Genomic DNA, 17095 nt, shown 5'->3' on the forward strand with positions numbered 1-17095 from the left:
GTATTGATATCACAAATATTTATTGTTTGAACAGTTTTTTTATTCATCTCGATGATAAACAAAATTATTCAATTTATGATGATAATGCCTGATAATCTGTATGACTGGGACGACAAATATGCAACGAAATGCAACAACGACGTAAATTAACATCAATAAACAAAAAGCACTTGCTTTTCTCCTTTCATTTTTGGAATCTTCTTGCTTATTTGTTGAAGGTAAGACATTTAGAAAAATGGAATAAAAATTAGGGAGAGGGCAATTTAGGTAGAAACCGGAAATTTAGAATAACCATAAATTTTTTTCAATATTAAACAATGTAACTTAAAATGGTTTTAATTATTTTAGTTACCAGGGTATCCAATTATCTATATATTATTAGGTACATAGGTCAACCCAAGTGACGTTCTGTGATGTAGTAGGAGTGCCCGGGTTCATCGGGTGAGGTGTGTAAGATGCGATTAATCGTCTCATCGCAAAACTATTTTTAATAACAACTTAATACTCGTAAATATGCTAACGTTATTCGTGAGATATCATTTGAGCAAAAATGTTGTGCACACGATTGGTTCTGTTTGCCGGATTTCTGGGTAAGAATATTAAAATTTGTAAAATTTAAAAAACGTTTAAACTAAGTAGAGGTTAATTTTTATTTTTTTCTAAGAATGCAATTAATTTGTGATTAGACATTCTATAATTAAATAAAATACTTTGTTTAATAACAATTACATAGGTAAAACAGCACGTAACGTAAACAACAAAGTGAAGGAACATCTACGTTGCTTAAATGGTAAAGGTTTTTCGGAACTTGCCAATCATTTAATATCAGAGACCATAGTTTTAATAAAATAACCGATACTAGTCTATTACATAAAATGGTATAGGTATTAAATTAGATAATTTTGAATCGCTAGAAATCAGGAAATCTTTGAATTTTAATATGTGTGACCATTTATTAAATAACCAAATAAAGCTTTCTAACCAAAAAAACACACTTTATAGCCCCATATTTAAACTTTTTCCCGTAATCCATTCCACTCCATAATACTATATATATGTTACATTGTGTTCTCTTAGCCCCTTAAAATTTATTGTTACATGTTTAATTCTTGTAAAAATTATTATTTTCTGTAATTTGGTATTATGTAAACTATAGCGTTTTTTTCATTACCAAACCCATATATTGCCTGGCTAATAGCCAGGTAATCCCCCACGGTTCTCTTCCACATCTCCTCCCCCTCCTCAATACCTCCAACCGCACAATATAACCCAATTATTGGGGGTGTCATAGTCTCACTATCTCCAGACGGTTGGGAGCAGTTGGGACTTGTGCAGTATTCAAATAAAAATATTTTGAACAGATCATTAATGAAAGTGTAATCATAGTGGTTTGAATGAAAACTGTTGTCGTTAATTTTCAGTAGACCTTTCGACTTCAGACTTCAGGCGAAGCTTAATGCCAAATCACTATTTTGATTAATCTTTTAAACGAATTGGTGAACATTACGTATGCCAAAAAATATGTTTTAGATAAATTGAAGGTTTTTCTATCGCTTCGCTTGAGTAGAATATAAATAAAAAACAAATCACTCAATAAAAATACAAATGCAAATTACTAAATTTTTTTTTTTTCAATTGAAATGTATGAACGCGTAAACAACTTTTAAAAAATTGTTTTGCAAATTTTGCTTGAAATCGAACGTTTCTAAACTCCTTTTGTCAAGCGATTTTAATGCCTATTACATATGATATAAGGTATACCAAGAATATACACATTTTTTGCTTGTAGCTTTCTCTTCAGAGAGGGCAATTAAATTGATAATCTTTAAAAAAAATATATTTTTGGAAATATATTGCGCAATACTTATACATAAATTTCTCCGTCAGTATAGATGTAAGAAGGGTCGTTAATACAGGACAGTAAGTAACAAGTAAATTTCAGTAAAACTTATGTTAATAAATTTATAATAATGAAACAATATTTTTTTCACAGTTTTGGCAGTCAAAGCAGCGGCAGCAGTGCGGAGACTCAATCCACAAACGTAAGAAAATAACATCCACTAAACAAAATCAGCCAACCAACTAAAAACTCGCTATTTTTTAGTACGACAGGCAAGTCTGATAGAACGCTCTACAAATTTGCGTTACCTAATTATTTATTTATTTTTCTGAAAATTGACAGCCAATCGTAAAATTAATATACGTACAATAAAAAACAAAGTCTCTTTACTAAATACTACTTTTTACTAATACACTTATGTTTGACTAAGGTTTGAGCCTTGCTTTTCAGGATCTGGCTCTTAATTGCTGTGATCTTTTAGAATGTCTTTTAAAACCTTTTTTTACTGTGGATTGAAACTTTCTCCCCAGGGACTAGAGTCAACAGCGCTAATAACTAAGACAAATCCTGATTGGGTTGGACCGATATTTATTTAGTATATTAACTGTTTTAATGTTATCCAATTTCAGAGAAATGTTTATGTGTCCCTGTTTATATGCGTGATAGCCATCAAGATGGGAAAGTAAGTTGAGCAAGTAATCTCTTTTGAGTTCAGGAGGTCCAGTTAGCGTTAACAAAACGTTAAAAAACGTTACGTAAACAAAAGCCGTTTCTTTTAGCAGATTACAGAGGTCGCCTCCAAGGTGTCGCAAATCTGTCAATATGCACAACTTTTTGGATAATGTCGTTCGTTATGCAAAATAACTGGTATGTTAATAGTGATCAAAGAGCTAAGAATATTTTCAAATTCTGTTTTGTCAGATTCGTGCATTGTCGTAACCTTGCGGTTTTTGAACACAATAATTTCAAAATCCTGACGAATCTTATAAATAAATTCATAACGTTACTTCTAATCTAATTCCCCTTCATTCCGTCCTGCCGTCAAGGTCCGGGCGTCGACTTTGCCACGAAACTCATATGTAACTTTTTCCACCAAATCGTTGCTCTTTTCAGGGGATTTAAAGCAGATTATTTAAGATTAAGCATGAAGTTAGTGCCAAAAAGAACTATTTTTTTTCATCACAAATTATTTTGAACACGATAAAAGTGCATGTTTGCGGTTATTAAATAATACTTAAATTAACGAATCGATGATTTTTTTCAATGAAAACTTAACAAGCATGCTTTCACATAATAACAGAGAAATTGATAGTTATGCACTATTTTGAGTTATTATTTGATTATTTATATTAATAAAAAATATATGTTTACATATATCCAGTGTATATATACACAGTGTCCGGAAACCATAGCTGGCACTGAAAAATTTGAACCTTCTAAGAACGCACATATTTTGGCATACATGTCTACCACGTATTGATGAAATATTTTATGGCATTGCAGAATATGATTTGATCCATTCTGAGGTATCATTATGCGGTATGCATAATAATTCATCACTAATAAGAAACTGTATAATCAAAACCTGACCTGTAAGAATAAAGTAATCAAAAGATAAGAAAAATGTTAATTACATTTCCGATTGTTTGAAAGTTAAAAACATATAGATTTTTATTTAATAAAATATATTTGTCCTTAAGTTTGAACAGTAGGCATGTACTGATTATGGATCATTTTGTCGGCTCCAGAAGATGTCATTTGAAACTCTGAAATAAATATTGAAATGTTCTGAATAAAGTGTTTTTAATCTGGTGAGTTACCCGAAAGCAATGACAACAATAGATCAAGTGGTGGATGGAATGTCGGCAATTTAACTTTGCCATTCGCGCCGCTCATTTCTGGTGTATCATTGTTGAACTTTTTCAATTTTTTTCCATTTTTCCGATATTTACACTGCGAATTCAAACAGTAATCGTAGTTAAAATTACATTGAAATTCAGCAAGATTCAAATGAACATGTACTGTTCGTCGAGATCAAGTATCTTGTGAACGTTCTTTTTCAATTCTTGCTGCATGTTGGTATTCTGATTCTGCGCTCGATTGGGTAGCACGTTAACGTACTCTTTCGATTCTCGTTGCATGTTGGTCATCTGATTCTGATGCTCGCGATTGGGTAGCACGTAAACGTACTCTTTCGATTATTGTTGCACGTTGGTCGTCTGATTCTGATGCGCGATTGGGTAGCACGTAAACACGTACTCTTTCGATTCTTATGGCATGTCAACATTCTGATTCTGATGCAATGCTCCATTGCTCACTTGTCGTTTCAAGTTTGTTTAGAAGCTCAAAGTGCTGTAGATTAAAAATTTCGATTTAATTTCACTCACGTTGGTCGGTATCGATGATAATAATATACGATATACTACGAATGACATGTGCCGTTTTACTTTGCTGTTTGTGTTTTGCCGATTGTCCATAGTACGATACATGCGCCACCTACTGTAAGTTAATTGTGTTATGCCTATAACCTTCGCGCAACTGCAAGCAATAAGTTGAAAAATGAACGGTATGGTAGCGCATAAAATATGAACAAACATGCATTCAACTGGAACTGAACTTTTATAAACTTCCGAACTATTATAGAAAGTAAAAAAAAAATATTTTTTTAATATTTGATTTAACTGAGTAGGAGACAATATGCATTTTTTCGAGGTGCTGTTATGACCACAAGCAACTTAGAAAATGCAGAAAACCATAAGATATTGTAATATCCTTCGTGCCCTATTAAGATAACGACTTTATTTTAGGGTATATGTTATCTTAACAATGCAAATACATACATCTTACAAAATGACCTCTTCGTTTGATCTAGGTTTACGCAGGTATATGGAATAGCTGCGTAATCCTTATTGTTCGAAGAACGAACAGGGGTTGGAATAGCCGCACTTTAAAGGGCTATTCCACACAGATAAAGTATAAATGAATTATATGGCTTGTGACAGGCGATGCAAAAACACAATACATAACGTTAATTCACAATCAAATTACCGGGAGGAGATGGTGAAATCTGCATAGTGAGCATCATCTGTCAGCACTGGGACGTTTAGTGTGGTTGTTAGCACTCGTTATTTTAGATTAAATTGCGATAAAAATACGTCTTATGATTATTCCGATTAGACAACCGGCGATCGAGAGTTGACAGGACGAACCGTTTTTGTGCAACTGGCTCGGCTCACGGCGATCCGTCGTTTTAGCTGACTTGTGCGAACTTAAACTATACAGTTTAAATTCTGACGATATGATTGGTCATTACACAGCCTGTCAAAAGCAATCGACGTTACGGAACACTTATAATATTTTACTTCTCCGTATTTTTGTAATGAACTCGTTTTACGTGAGCGAGTGGAGAATACGCAGTTGGCATATATTCCTCGTTTCATTGACATTAATACATTTTTTGTTTTTTAATGAGTTTTATTATTCACAATGTACATTTGTTACTTATAAATTTTATTAATTAGCGACCGGTTTCGACACGTTCGTGTCATTAACTAGCTATTTTAAAACTAAATTTTTAAGTGCAGAAATATGAGGTTTTATTTAGTTTGGTTCTTTGGTGGGAGGGGATTTGAGGGAGGTGGAGGGGGTTGAGAGGGAAACGGAGAGAGGAGTCAACATAAATAATAATTATGAAAATGATAAGAAAGAATGCGCCGCGGGAGCGAAGATGATTAGTCACATTGACTAGGCAATGGACATAATTTGGTTAATGTAGAGCGATGTAGAGCGTCTATTACAAGAGAAGTAAGCTTAGATTCGCGAGGAAGTAGGGCAGGATGTTTATACTCGAATTCGAGCCCAGATCGAGATAACCTGCCACCCACCCTGAGCACACCGTGGTCGTCAATGAAGGGATTAAGCTTCCGCATTTGTTTCGAGATAAGGTTGCCTTCTTTTAAGCGCGTGATATCATCATTAAAATGTACATGTTGAGTGCGTTTAACTACTGTCAAAAGTGAAGTGTGAATTTCGGCACGGTTTAATGGAAGATACAAACGAAGAGATTCTTTATTCTGTAGGTTGTAGATGAATCTAAGACAGTAACCGAGAATGCGTTGGATCTTCTGAATCGAAGAAAATTTAATTAGTAATAGGTCCACCAGATTTTCGTCCTGTTGGACAAATAACGATCGAACTCGTTCCTCAGAGTGAAGTTCAATTTCGTCGACATTGCCATCGAAAGACGGCCAAGAATCGAATGACTGGATCCGCCACGAAGGCCCCGCCCACCATAACGTGTGATCGATCAGATCGGCTGGGGATTGACCACAAGAAGCGACATCCGCTGGATTATCTCCAGATGACACGTGATGCCAGGAAGTCCCTTCGAGAGCATCTTGAATGTGACTGACACGGTTAGCCACGGAAGTCTTCCAGCGACACGAAAGAGAACGTAACCAGGCGAGCACGATGGTTGAATCCGACCACGCAAAGGTATTGGAGATCGGAAGCAATGGTACGTATAAATCTTTGACAAATTTTAATAGATCTGCTAGAAGAACTGCCGCACACAGTTCAAGGCGAGGCAATGAAATCTTTTTTGTGGGGGCGACTCGAGACTTGGCGCAAATCAAATATATTTGGACTTTATCGTCAACATCCATGATTCGCAAGTAAACTACCGCGCCATATCCAAGTTCCGAACTATCTGAGAAGCCATGAAGTTGACACGACTCCATGTGAGGGAATGACACCCATCGAGGGATTTTGAACGACTTCAAGAGCGGTAATTGTTTAGTATAACGATCCCATTGACGAACAATGTCAACAGAGGGGGTGTCATCCCACCCAACCTTTAGAACCCACAACTTTGGTACTAGGGATTTGGCGAAAAACGTCAAAGGGCATAGAAAAATGAGAGGGTCAAAAACCCGAGCGACTTCACTGAGGATAGTGCGTTTAGTAAACTCGCGATCGAGGCATAGGACTTCGAATGAAAATGTATCATGTCGTGGCTCCCACTTTAATCCCAATACCTTGAGAATGTGAGAGTTATCAACATCCATGGACACCAAGTCATTGAGGCAGTATTCCGGAGGCAGATCGGCGAGTAATTCTGGTTTGTTACTAGCCCACTTCCGCAATTCGAATTGACCTCGTTTGAACAGCTCGATAACTTCGGTTTTCGTTTGTTGAGCTTGTTCCAAGCGGTTACAACCGGTGACGATGTCATCTATGTAAATATCCGAAGTTAGCACACGACGCGCTAGCAGTAAATCATAACCTTCATATTTGGTCAACTGTTTGACAGTACGACAGGCTAAAAATGGGGCGGAGGAGACACCATAGGTTACAGTGTTTAGTTGGTACTCTTGGATGGGTTCCGACGAATGAAAACGCCAAAATATTCTTTGGAAAGCACGATCTGGTTTTTGAACCAATATTTGGCGATACATTTGTCGTACATCAACAGTAAACACTACCGATGGTATACGGAATTTTAGCAAAAGCTCCAGCAGGTTCTTTTGAAGCTTTGGACCGATAAGCAAGGTATCATTTAACGAGGATCCGTTCACATCCGTCGCTGAGGCGTCGAAAACCACTCTTAACTTAGTGCTAGCCCTGCCTGGACGAAGAGTGCAATGATGAGGTATGTGATACTTTCCCTTGTGCAAATCTTTTCCAGGAACACGAGTCATGGGACCACTGTGTAAATAATCAGTCATGAAAGCAGAATATTGTTCACGTAAGGTTGGATTTGCTATGAGTTCGCGCTCGAGGGAATGGAATCTACGTAAAGCGATCTCACGCGACCCTGGAAAAGAGATATCCCTTCCCCTTTCTCGGAAAGGCAAGGATACGATGTATCTTCCCGAAGTGTCCCGTGAGTGGTCAGTGTAGTACATTTGTTCACAAAGTTGTTCCTCAGGAGTGAGGTGTGAAGACTGGGGAATGGTGTCTAACTCCCACAGTGGCTGGACCTCTTCGTGGAGCCGGTCTTCGTTAGTAACGATGAAAGAATTCGTTTCATGAGCAGTGTTCGAACCAACTGAACCTAGAAGAAGCCAACCAAATGCAGAATTGAAAACTGATGGCTGACGTGGACCACCATTCAAATTACCAGGTCTCAGAAGAGAAGAGAAAACCTCAGCACCCAAAAGAAGATCAATCGGTCCCGGTTTGTGACAGTCAGGATCGGCGAGAGGCAAGTCTCTCAACTGATGCCACGATGACTTATCTAGACGAATAGTTGGCATGTTGCCACAGATACTAGGCAGCGTAAGTGCCTTGATGTTGAAGAGAACCCGTCCCTTAACACCGATCTCTAATTGAATGATTCCTGACGTGGTTGCGGAAGATTGGCCTAAGCCGCTAACTCTCTGAGAACTGGCTTGACGAGGGATGTCTACGAGCTCCGCAGCACGATCGGTGATGAAGTGAGCTTGACTGCCCGAATCGATCAATGCGCGAAAGGTTTGGAAACGGCCGGATGAATCGCGAATGCCAATATTGGCGGTTGACAATAGTACTATGGACTTGTCTCCTAAGTTGGTGAGGACCTGAATTTTAGAGTCGGAAGAAGGCTCCTGGTCCGTAGACGTCGTGGAGTGTTGATACTGATCTTCCAAAGAAGCGTTTTCGTCTTGATGGAACAAAGTATGATGTTTTTGCTGACATTTTTGACATGTAAACAAAGATTTACAATCTTTAAGATAATGAGAAGAATGAAGACAATTGAAACACCAACGGTGTGATTGAACAAACTGTAGGCGATCCTGAACTGACTTGAGTGCAAATACCTTGGACTTGGAAATGGAGTGGTCTTCCCCGCAACAGGAGCATTTCAGGTAAGTGGTGGAGTTCGAGGACCTATTTGTTTTAGGCTGTCCTTTCTTAAGATCGCAAAGAAGCGCTGAAGTGCGTTTTTTGGCAGCCTGATTAAAGTTCCGTGCAAGAGTTTTGTCAATAGTACTGCTATCGCGAGTCGAAAAATGTAAGTCTCGTACAAGAGCTTCGCATTTGTTATAAAGAAACTCTTTGAGTTTCAAATATGAAGGCAGGTCGGTAGGAGACTGCAGTTGTTCGAATGCGCATCTTGTAGGTGAATCTAATTTCGACAGAATTAAATAACAAAGCACGAAGTCCCAATTATCTATTGGGAGATCCAATTGTTTTAAAATTGTTAAATCCTCATTAAATACATCGAACGCGCGACGAAATTCAAAAGGATCGGTAGGCGGAAAATTTAAATTTAGCATTTCCCGCCAACACGTAAATGCGAGTTCACGCGCGTTACGATAGCGCGCGATTAATCTTTGATATGCTTCAACGTAGTGAGCTCCTTGTACTGGAAATGTCCGAATAAACCCTAAAGCTTCTCCAGATAAACATGAGAACAAATACTGCATACGTTCGATGTTGGATAAAGATTTGTTTTCATGAATCAGAGCGTTAAACATGTCGTAAAATTCGGGCCATTGCTTGACATTTCCAGAAAATATTGGAATGTTTATTTTTGGTAATTTAACGTTTGTGCACGCATTCGCGGTTTTACAATCGAGAGGCTGACTGGTTAACTCCTGGTAAATTTCGACAATTTGATAATACATCTCGTCAAAGGTTTCGCGAATTTTATCCTCATCAATTTCGTTTGTGTCATCTAAAGCTAATATTTCCGCGTGAGACGTTTCAAATTCAAGAACTATCTTTTCCAGAGTAGTATAATGCGCTAACAGTAAGTTGCACTTAGTTGCATCGTGCAAAGCGCTTTTTGCTATTTCATGTGTCTTGACTAACCTATTATTCACTAATGTCCGTTTCCGGCGCAATGTTTGAATGGCTGGGGCCATGTTGAATAAACACGATTGGAAACGTACCCAAAAACGAAACAAAATAAATGATAATAATTTAATCTATTATAATTATATGCGCGGTAGGTCGTAAATACTCAAGCGCTAGGTACCTACCTAATTACTGTTCGAATTGATTACTATTCAAAATTTAAGAAACATTCCACAGCATTATCCGTTTTGGCATAGATAGATTATAATCTTAAAGTTCCCTAGTTTCGGCACCAAAAATGTTCGAAGAACGAACAGGGGTTGGAATAGCCGCACTTTAAAGGGCTATTCCACACAGATAAAGTATAAATGAATTATATGGCTTGTGACAGGCGATGCAAAAACACAATACATAACGTTAATTCACAATCAACTTACCGGGAGGAGATGGTGAAATCTGCATAGTGAGCATCATCTGTCAGCACTGGGACGTTTAGCGTGGTTGTTAGCACTCGTTATTTTAGATTAAATTGCGATAAAAATACGTCTAATGATTATTCCGATTAGACAACCGGCGATCGAGAGTTGACAGGACGAACCGTTTTTGTGCAACTGGCTCGGCTCACGGCGATCCGTCGTTTTAGCTGACTTGTGCGAACTTAAACTATACAGTTTAAATTCTGACGATATGATTGGTCATTACACAGCCTGTCAAAAGCAATCGACGTTACGGAACACTTATAATATTTTACTTCTCCGTATTTTTGTAATGAACTCGTTTTACGTGAGCGAGTGGAGAATACGCAGTTGGCATATATTCCTCGTTTCATTGACATTAATACATTTTTTGTTTTTTAATGAGTTTTATTATTCACAATGTACATTTGTTACTTATAAATTTTATTAATTAGCGACCGGTTTTGACACGTTCGTGTCATTAACTAGCTATTTTAAAACTAAATTTTTAAGTGCAGAAATATGAGGTTTTATTTAGTTTGGTACTTGGGTGGGAGGGGATTTGAGGGAGGTGGAGGGGGTTGAGAGGGAAACGGAGAGAGGAGTCAACATAACGGGGAACATTGTTAATAGAGGTGATTTGCAAGGTACTACTATTTTATTAACTATTTAATGTTTGAATTAATTTTTTTTAAGATTTCTAATGTTTCTAATGCGCACAAATTAAAATATTTATTAATGTTAGAATGTTTAAACTTAGTTTTATCCCGGTTGAAGCTATGGCCTGTCTCTATCAAATGATTAGCGAACTCGGAGAAATTATTATTTTTTAAACATAGTTCGTGTTCCCTAATTCTGGTTTTGAAATTTCTAGTAGTCATACCTACATACTGTGAGTTACAATCATTACACTCTAAAGTGTATATCCCATTTTTATCTAATTTATTTGAAACATCCTTGTTATTAATTAAGTTTTTTTTTATTTATTTTAGAATTAGTGTAAAAAGCTGTCGAAATATTAATTGGTAACATGCGGGATATTTTTAAGGATAAGGTTATTTTTTATCTGCTGAAACTCCTTTCTCCGTCCGTTCATTTGCCATCTGTGCGGATGTGTTTTTAAACACATTAATCCTGGTCGCAAATTTGTTCGTTGACGTCATTTCAGATGTAACATGGTGTCTTCTAACACGGTGGATTTCAAGTGCCCGGGGAACACCATGTGCCCGGAAAAGGTACCGGATATGACTACCGTCCACACCATGTGCAAGGCCGGTCACATCCCGACGGAATACCTGCAGAACATGGTGTGCCGAGGCGGAGTGTGGAGCTTTGTTCCTGCATGTAAACCAGGTAACTTATTCTAACCACCGTCACTTTACTAAATGCTCACACTTCTCCCTCTCCTTGTTCCCCTTCTCCTTCCTTTCTTCTTTCCCAAAGAGCAAACCCTCTCTTCTCCTTCTTAACCATGTTCTACTTCTTCTCCTATTGTTCCTTTCTCAACCTACTTTTTCTTTCTCACCTTCTTCTTCACTTCTCCTCTTTTTCTCTTTTTTCTCCCTATTCTCATTCTTCACCTTATTAACCTTATTCACCTTCTTCTTCTACTCATGATTCTCCTTCTTCTCCTCCTACTCCTTTTTCTCCATTTTCTCTCCTTCTTTCTCCTCTCCTTCCCTTCTTCTTACCCAAAAAGTAAATCCTCTCTTCACTTTCATCAGTATTTTAACCTTCTTATCCTTCTTCTCATATCCTCCTTTTCTTCTCCTTATTCTTATTCTTCTTCTTTTCTTTCTTCTACTCCTGACTCTACTCTTACTCCTTCTTCTTCCCCTTCTAATCATTCTTCTACTTATTCTCCTTCTCCTTTTAATCCTTATCCTCCTACTTCTTTTCCTTCTTAACCTTACCCTCCTACCCCTTCTACTCCATATTCTCCTCTTACTCCTTCCCCTTCTTCTTACCCCAAGGGCAAACCTTTCTACCCCGTCTTCTTCTTCCCTTTCTTAGCATTATTTTCCTCCATCTCCTCATTCTCCTCCTACTTCTCCTTCTCTTCCGAATGCTTTTTATCCTTCTTCACCTTCTCCTCCCCTTCTTTTTACCCCAAGACGAAATCTCTCATTTTCTTATCCTACTCCTGTTTCTCATTTTTCTTCTATTGGTGCGGGAGTCAGTGGAAGTCACGATTATTCAACTGGGGATTATGACTCAAATGTACCGAATAATGTGCCTTGAATATTATGTTAATTGACGAAATCTGTTAAATAGAATGTCTTAATGTAAAAAATATTTTTGTTTCAGATTGTGGTTTAATAAACCCATCTGCAGATGCCAAAACCTTGCCGTGGAATGTTGGCATTTATCAGGTAACTAATAACGAAGTGGCTGATCAAATTTGTGGAGGAACCCTTATTCATTCTAACATTGTTATTGGAGGTGAGTTTATAAAGAAAATGTATGGAACTTATTGGAAGTTTTTATTCATATTTGTTTCATTAAAATTTCCTGCATTCTCGAGGATTAATGATTTCCTAGACAAACCACCTGTTTATTTTATGAAATTATTTCAGCCGCTCAATGTTTCCATAATTACGCCACCCAAGACGTTTCACCACCTGATGGGTACAGAGTAGTCATTGGCAAGTCTGTGAGAACATGGGAAGAAAAAAACAATCCCGACATTCAGAAATCTGAGGTAGGTAGGAAATATAAATCATGAAAAATTTCTCAAGATATAAATATCCTGACTGTATTTGAATCAACAACACCTTTTGTTTTAATTCCATACAGTAAGCCCTGAGGAAAATAATTTCCCTCTGGGCCTATGTCATTTTAAGGTTGCTGTGTAAAGGGCAATTTTAGAGGATAGAAACAACACAGAGGTCGGCAAATCGTTCACAGAACTAAAGAGCGATTCGTAGAAATAATCCATAAACCGTCTACGTATTTTTCAACTATTCACCGGTGCCGATGAGATCAATGACAAGGACAGCATTCTTACCTAAAGACTCCACTCTAAACATTGCAATATTTTTGTTAAGATATGGGAATTTATCCATCGGACCACTCGTTTTTGTCAAAGGTTTTTACCGACTTTCATCATTATAACAAAAAGCTTGCTTGTGCAATGACAGAGGTTCTACGTAGATTTTTAATGTGAATACCGCACAAGAGTCTCAACTGCTACCAACCATCTGAAGCCAGTGAGATTATGGCATCCCAAATCGGGGTATGTTGTGAGGCTGAAAGTAGTGGGAAGGAAAATAAAATTGGAAGAGGATGGTGGGGGAAGTACCTGGTATCCAGATCTGGTCCCCAAAGATGGCTAAAACCATTTCAAGCAACGTTTCCATTCTGAATGGTGGTCTTACACCAGGGCGATACTGAGATTATCTTCCACTCAAGAACGTGCCGCAAATAAACCTTTTATTATTTAAATGATTAAATTGTGAAATATCACAAATCAATCAAATTAAATATAAATTTTCACACATAGCAAACACTTTGTGGGTATACATAATTAAAATAATTAGAATAAAATAAGTTTATTTTTAACACCGATTTATTGTAGGTATATATTTTCAGAATATAAAACCAACCGGTTTCGGTACACCGTGAACCTTCATATTTATATTATTTTCATATTCAACAAATTATTTTTATAGTTATATAAAAAAATTGTTGAATATGAAAATAAATACAATAAAGTGATGTTAAAAAGAAACGAATTTTATTATAATTTTTAAAATTAAATTTACTTGCGCACACCGGGGTTTGAACCCGCGACCTTAGTCTTCCTAGTAGTGAGCCTTACCCCTCGACCACAGAGGCCGTAAGAAGATTGAACTAGCAATATCTTGGCTGCACCCGACACACGCTTTGAGTAACCTAATAAGCGAGGAGGATTTCACGATTCAGACAATTATTTGAAATGCTACGTAAAACTGCAAAACAATCGGGCCCGGGCAGACGTTATCCTGCTACATACCGCCTTCTACGTAAACCGCATTTTATAAAGACCCGATTTTATGTAGACCTCCCTCTGGTGATGCTGTTGTCGAATATTTTATGCATTTGATATGCAGAGAATATATGCGCAAGCCACATGTATCGTGGATCAATATCCAATTTTTGGCGTTTAATTTGATATCGATCATTTCAGCAGATTGTGATTATTGTTATAAAATAAGTCAAATTGTGACGGAGGGTGTGTAGGAAGGTTAAAATTTGTGGCTTGTATTTTTGGATGAGAAAACTGAAAAAACAAATTCAGTAAGCCTTGAGATTTCCTTTCCTAGGAGAATATTATTTGTCTTTATTTCCAAAAATTAAAATTAAAAATTAATCAGCTAGCTTTGTTTCAATAGGTGAGCAAGATCATACTGCACGAGCTGTACGACGGCGAAGGAGGTAATCAGCAAGCAGATGTCGCGATCCTCGTTTTGAAGACACCATTCAAGTTGTCAGATTCAGTTCTACCAGCTTGTTATGACTTCACTGATGGTGACTTTAACACGGACCAAATGACTCCTGGCAACTTCGGAAAGGTATCGAATAATAAAAATAATTTTCATTTTGCATCTGTCTGTAACTCCGGTTCAATGACCTCTAGAACTTTCGCTTCGAATTTAAGTTTAATTTTCAATACTGGTTGTGCATATTTGAAAAAATCCTAATGAATTGGAATTAATAATAATCTACATTTTTCAAAGCCAATAGCTTCTACGTCAAGAAAGACATATATAGAAATAAGTACAAAGATGAATAAAACAGATTTTTAAATTAAGAAACATTTTCTAAATGTAGTTATTTTTCTATTTTTAAGTTAGTTAATTTTTATTATCCCTACGAAGAAGCCATTGGCCTTAAAACATGTAGATTATTATTAGTCAAAAGTGGTGTATACAAAGTATTTAAAAAATATATAATTAAAATGACGCAACAAAGTAATTTTGCAAATATTGAAAAAGGGTTCATAACGTTCATCAATGAAATATTTCAAGTTAAATGTTTTAAATATCAAATATCTTTTAATTAAAATTTCACTAAATTTCATTGTTCTTACACACATCGATCTAAAATACATAGTTTTGCTGCTTCAGATTTCACACCACAGATTTTATGCTTTATTGGTAGATAAGAATGCTTTGTAAGGTTTTTGATGACACCACTGTAATATGCGTATCTTATCTTAATAGGTGGTCGGTTGGGGGCGTACTGAGACAGACTACGATTCGGTGACCCTGAGGATGCTATCTCTTCCGGTGGTGGACAACAAAGCATGCAGAAAGGAAATGACTAAACACCAAATGCTCTCCTACATCACATTGGATAAGTTTTGTGCGGGAACCCTGGATGGTTGGTTTAAAAAAGATGTTTTAGTTAATTTTAAATTTAATCCTCATAGGGATATTGGAAGAAAGGTAAATGCAGGTAGCTTCATCATTGAAGAACTGAACGGGGTTGATACTAACAAAAAAATATTCAAAGAAGCGAGGCTAGCAGTTGACAATGGAGTGCTTTTACCTACACTGAAGGATGACAGTGAGGCATGGGTATCTATCTAAAACGGTCGATTGGTAACTTTTCATCTTCAGAGCATGACTGCAGATCGACAACGAACAGATATTAGTTCACATCGATAAGGACGGGTCGCTTCACAGAATTTGAACAATTCATCAAGTTTCTGTGAAGTTCCCAATCAAATTCTAATATTATCTAAGTACTGTGAAACAACCGGTTCATGATGAAATATTAACAGAACTTTTACAAAACTTGCATTTTAACCTTAAAATTTGATGAATTGTTCAAATTCTGTGAAACTATTATTTTTTTATTTTATTTAACGTAAACTGTTGTATTTACGATAGCCGTCAAGTTGTCGACATTATCGATATATCCTTTATCGATAGATTGTGCTGTAACTAGCAGAAGAAAGATTAAAGTGGAGTGAATGCTGTAGGAATAAGATCACTTAGGCGTTTATGTGGCTGGGGTACAAGTGGGAACCATGGGATGAAAGTGGTGATAAGCAAGGTTGATTTAAGCATAATAAAAAAAAAAACGAAATTTTAAGTTTTGTTTGGGCATGGTGCAAGTTTTAAAATGGGTGCCTGTATGGTTTATTTAATTAGGAGTGCGCATTTTATGACATTATGGGTAGTCCTCATCTTCCATTGTTACCAAATGTGATTATATAGCAGAATACCTTAGAGATTGATCCACATTGTTTGTTTACAGGAAATTCACTATGCCAAGGCGATGCCGGCAGTGGATTGGTCTTCCCTTCAGGAGGAACTATGAAAAGTGCCCCGCGCTATTACCTTCGCGGTGTTGCCAGTGTTGGACCTATCAACCGTGAACTTTCTCGTTGCAGGGGCAACACCTACACGCTATTTACGAAGCTATTTTTATTGAGGGACTGGCTTGTCTTAAATTTGAGTCAACACATATAAACTTTGAAATTCCTAAACGCTTACATACATACTCTTACCTTAAACCTGTTAAAATATATCTGTACAGTATCTCTACTAATTAAATCTTTAATTCTTGCTCATAATTATTTCAAAAAGGAATTCTTATCAAAAGTGTATTATGAATGGTCACTGTTCATCATCTAATTTAAATAACACAATTTTTTTGAAAAATGTTTAGCTTTCTTTACTTAATATTATGGCCCGTTTTCACTAAGCAAAAACATTAACAAAAATTGTACCATGGTTGAAAAAAAATTTTGGAATTTGGAAATCAACGAATTGTTAAAATAAATCAGGAGTTTTCTTAGCATACGGTTTTTATTCGCAGGGCAATATTAAAAACATCGGCACAGACGTTTTTATTCCAATGAAGAACAATCACTCAGCAATGTAAATCGGTTAATTCTCTCTTGCCAACAACACTTTCAGGCACAGACCATTATTTTTTTGCCTGCAAGATGGCGTCCTATTTCAAGATGGCGGCAGATTTCTCCCGCCACCAGTTCCCGCCAAATCAATCCGCATTAATGTCAAGT

At 36.8% G+C, this 17095-nt stretch overlaps 1 protein-coding gene across 1 annotated transcript; it reads left to right on the forward strand.

Annotated features, from left to right (window-relative positions):
• Positions 1–485: 485 nt before the first annotated feature.
• LOC149418056 (U21-ctenitoxin-Pn1a-like) lies at positions 486–16642 on the forward strand. The gene is made up of 8 exons (XM_089639629.1): positions 486–590; positions 1994–2042; positions 11246–11430; positions 12385–12519; positions 12654–12778; positions 14451–14630; positions 15282–15441; positions 16324–16642. Exons 1-8 carry the CDS (start codon positions 551–553, stop codon positions 16536–16538), a joined length of 1089 nt encoding a protein of 362 aa, XP_089495755.1. The 5' UTR covers positions 486–550; the 3' UTR covers positions 16539–16642.
• The last annotated feature ends 453 nt before the right edge of the window (positions 16643–17095 follow it).

Source organism: Hesperophylax consimilis, chromosome 14 (assembly GCF_061612785.1).
Source record: "Hesperophylax consimilis isolate HC1 chromosome 14, BYU_Hcon_1.0, whole genome shotgun sequence".
NCBI lineage: Eukaryota > Metazoa > Arthropoda > Insecta > Trichoptera > Limnephilidae > Hesperophylax > Hesperophylax consimilis.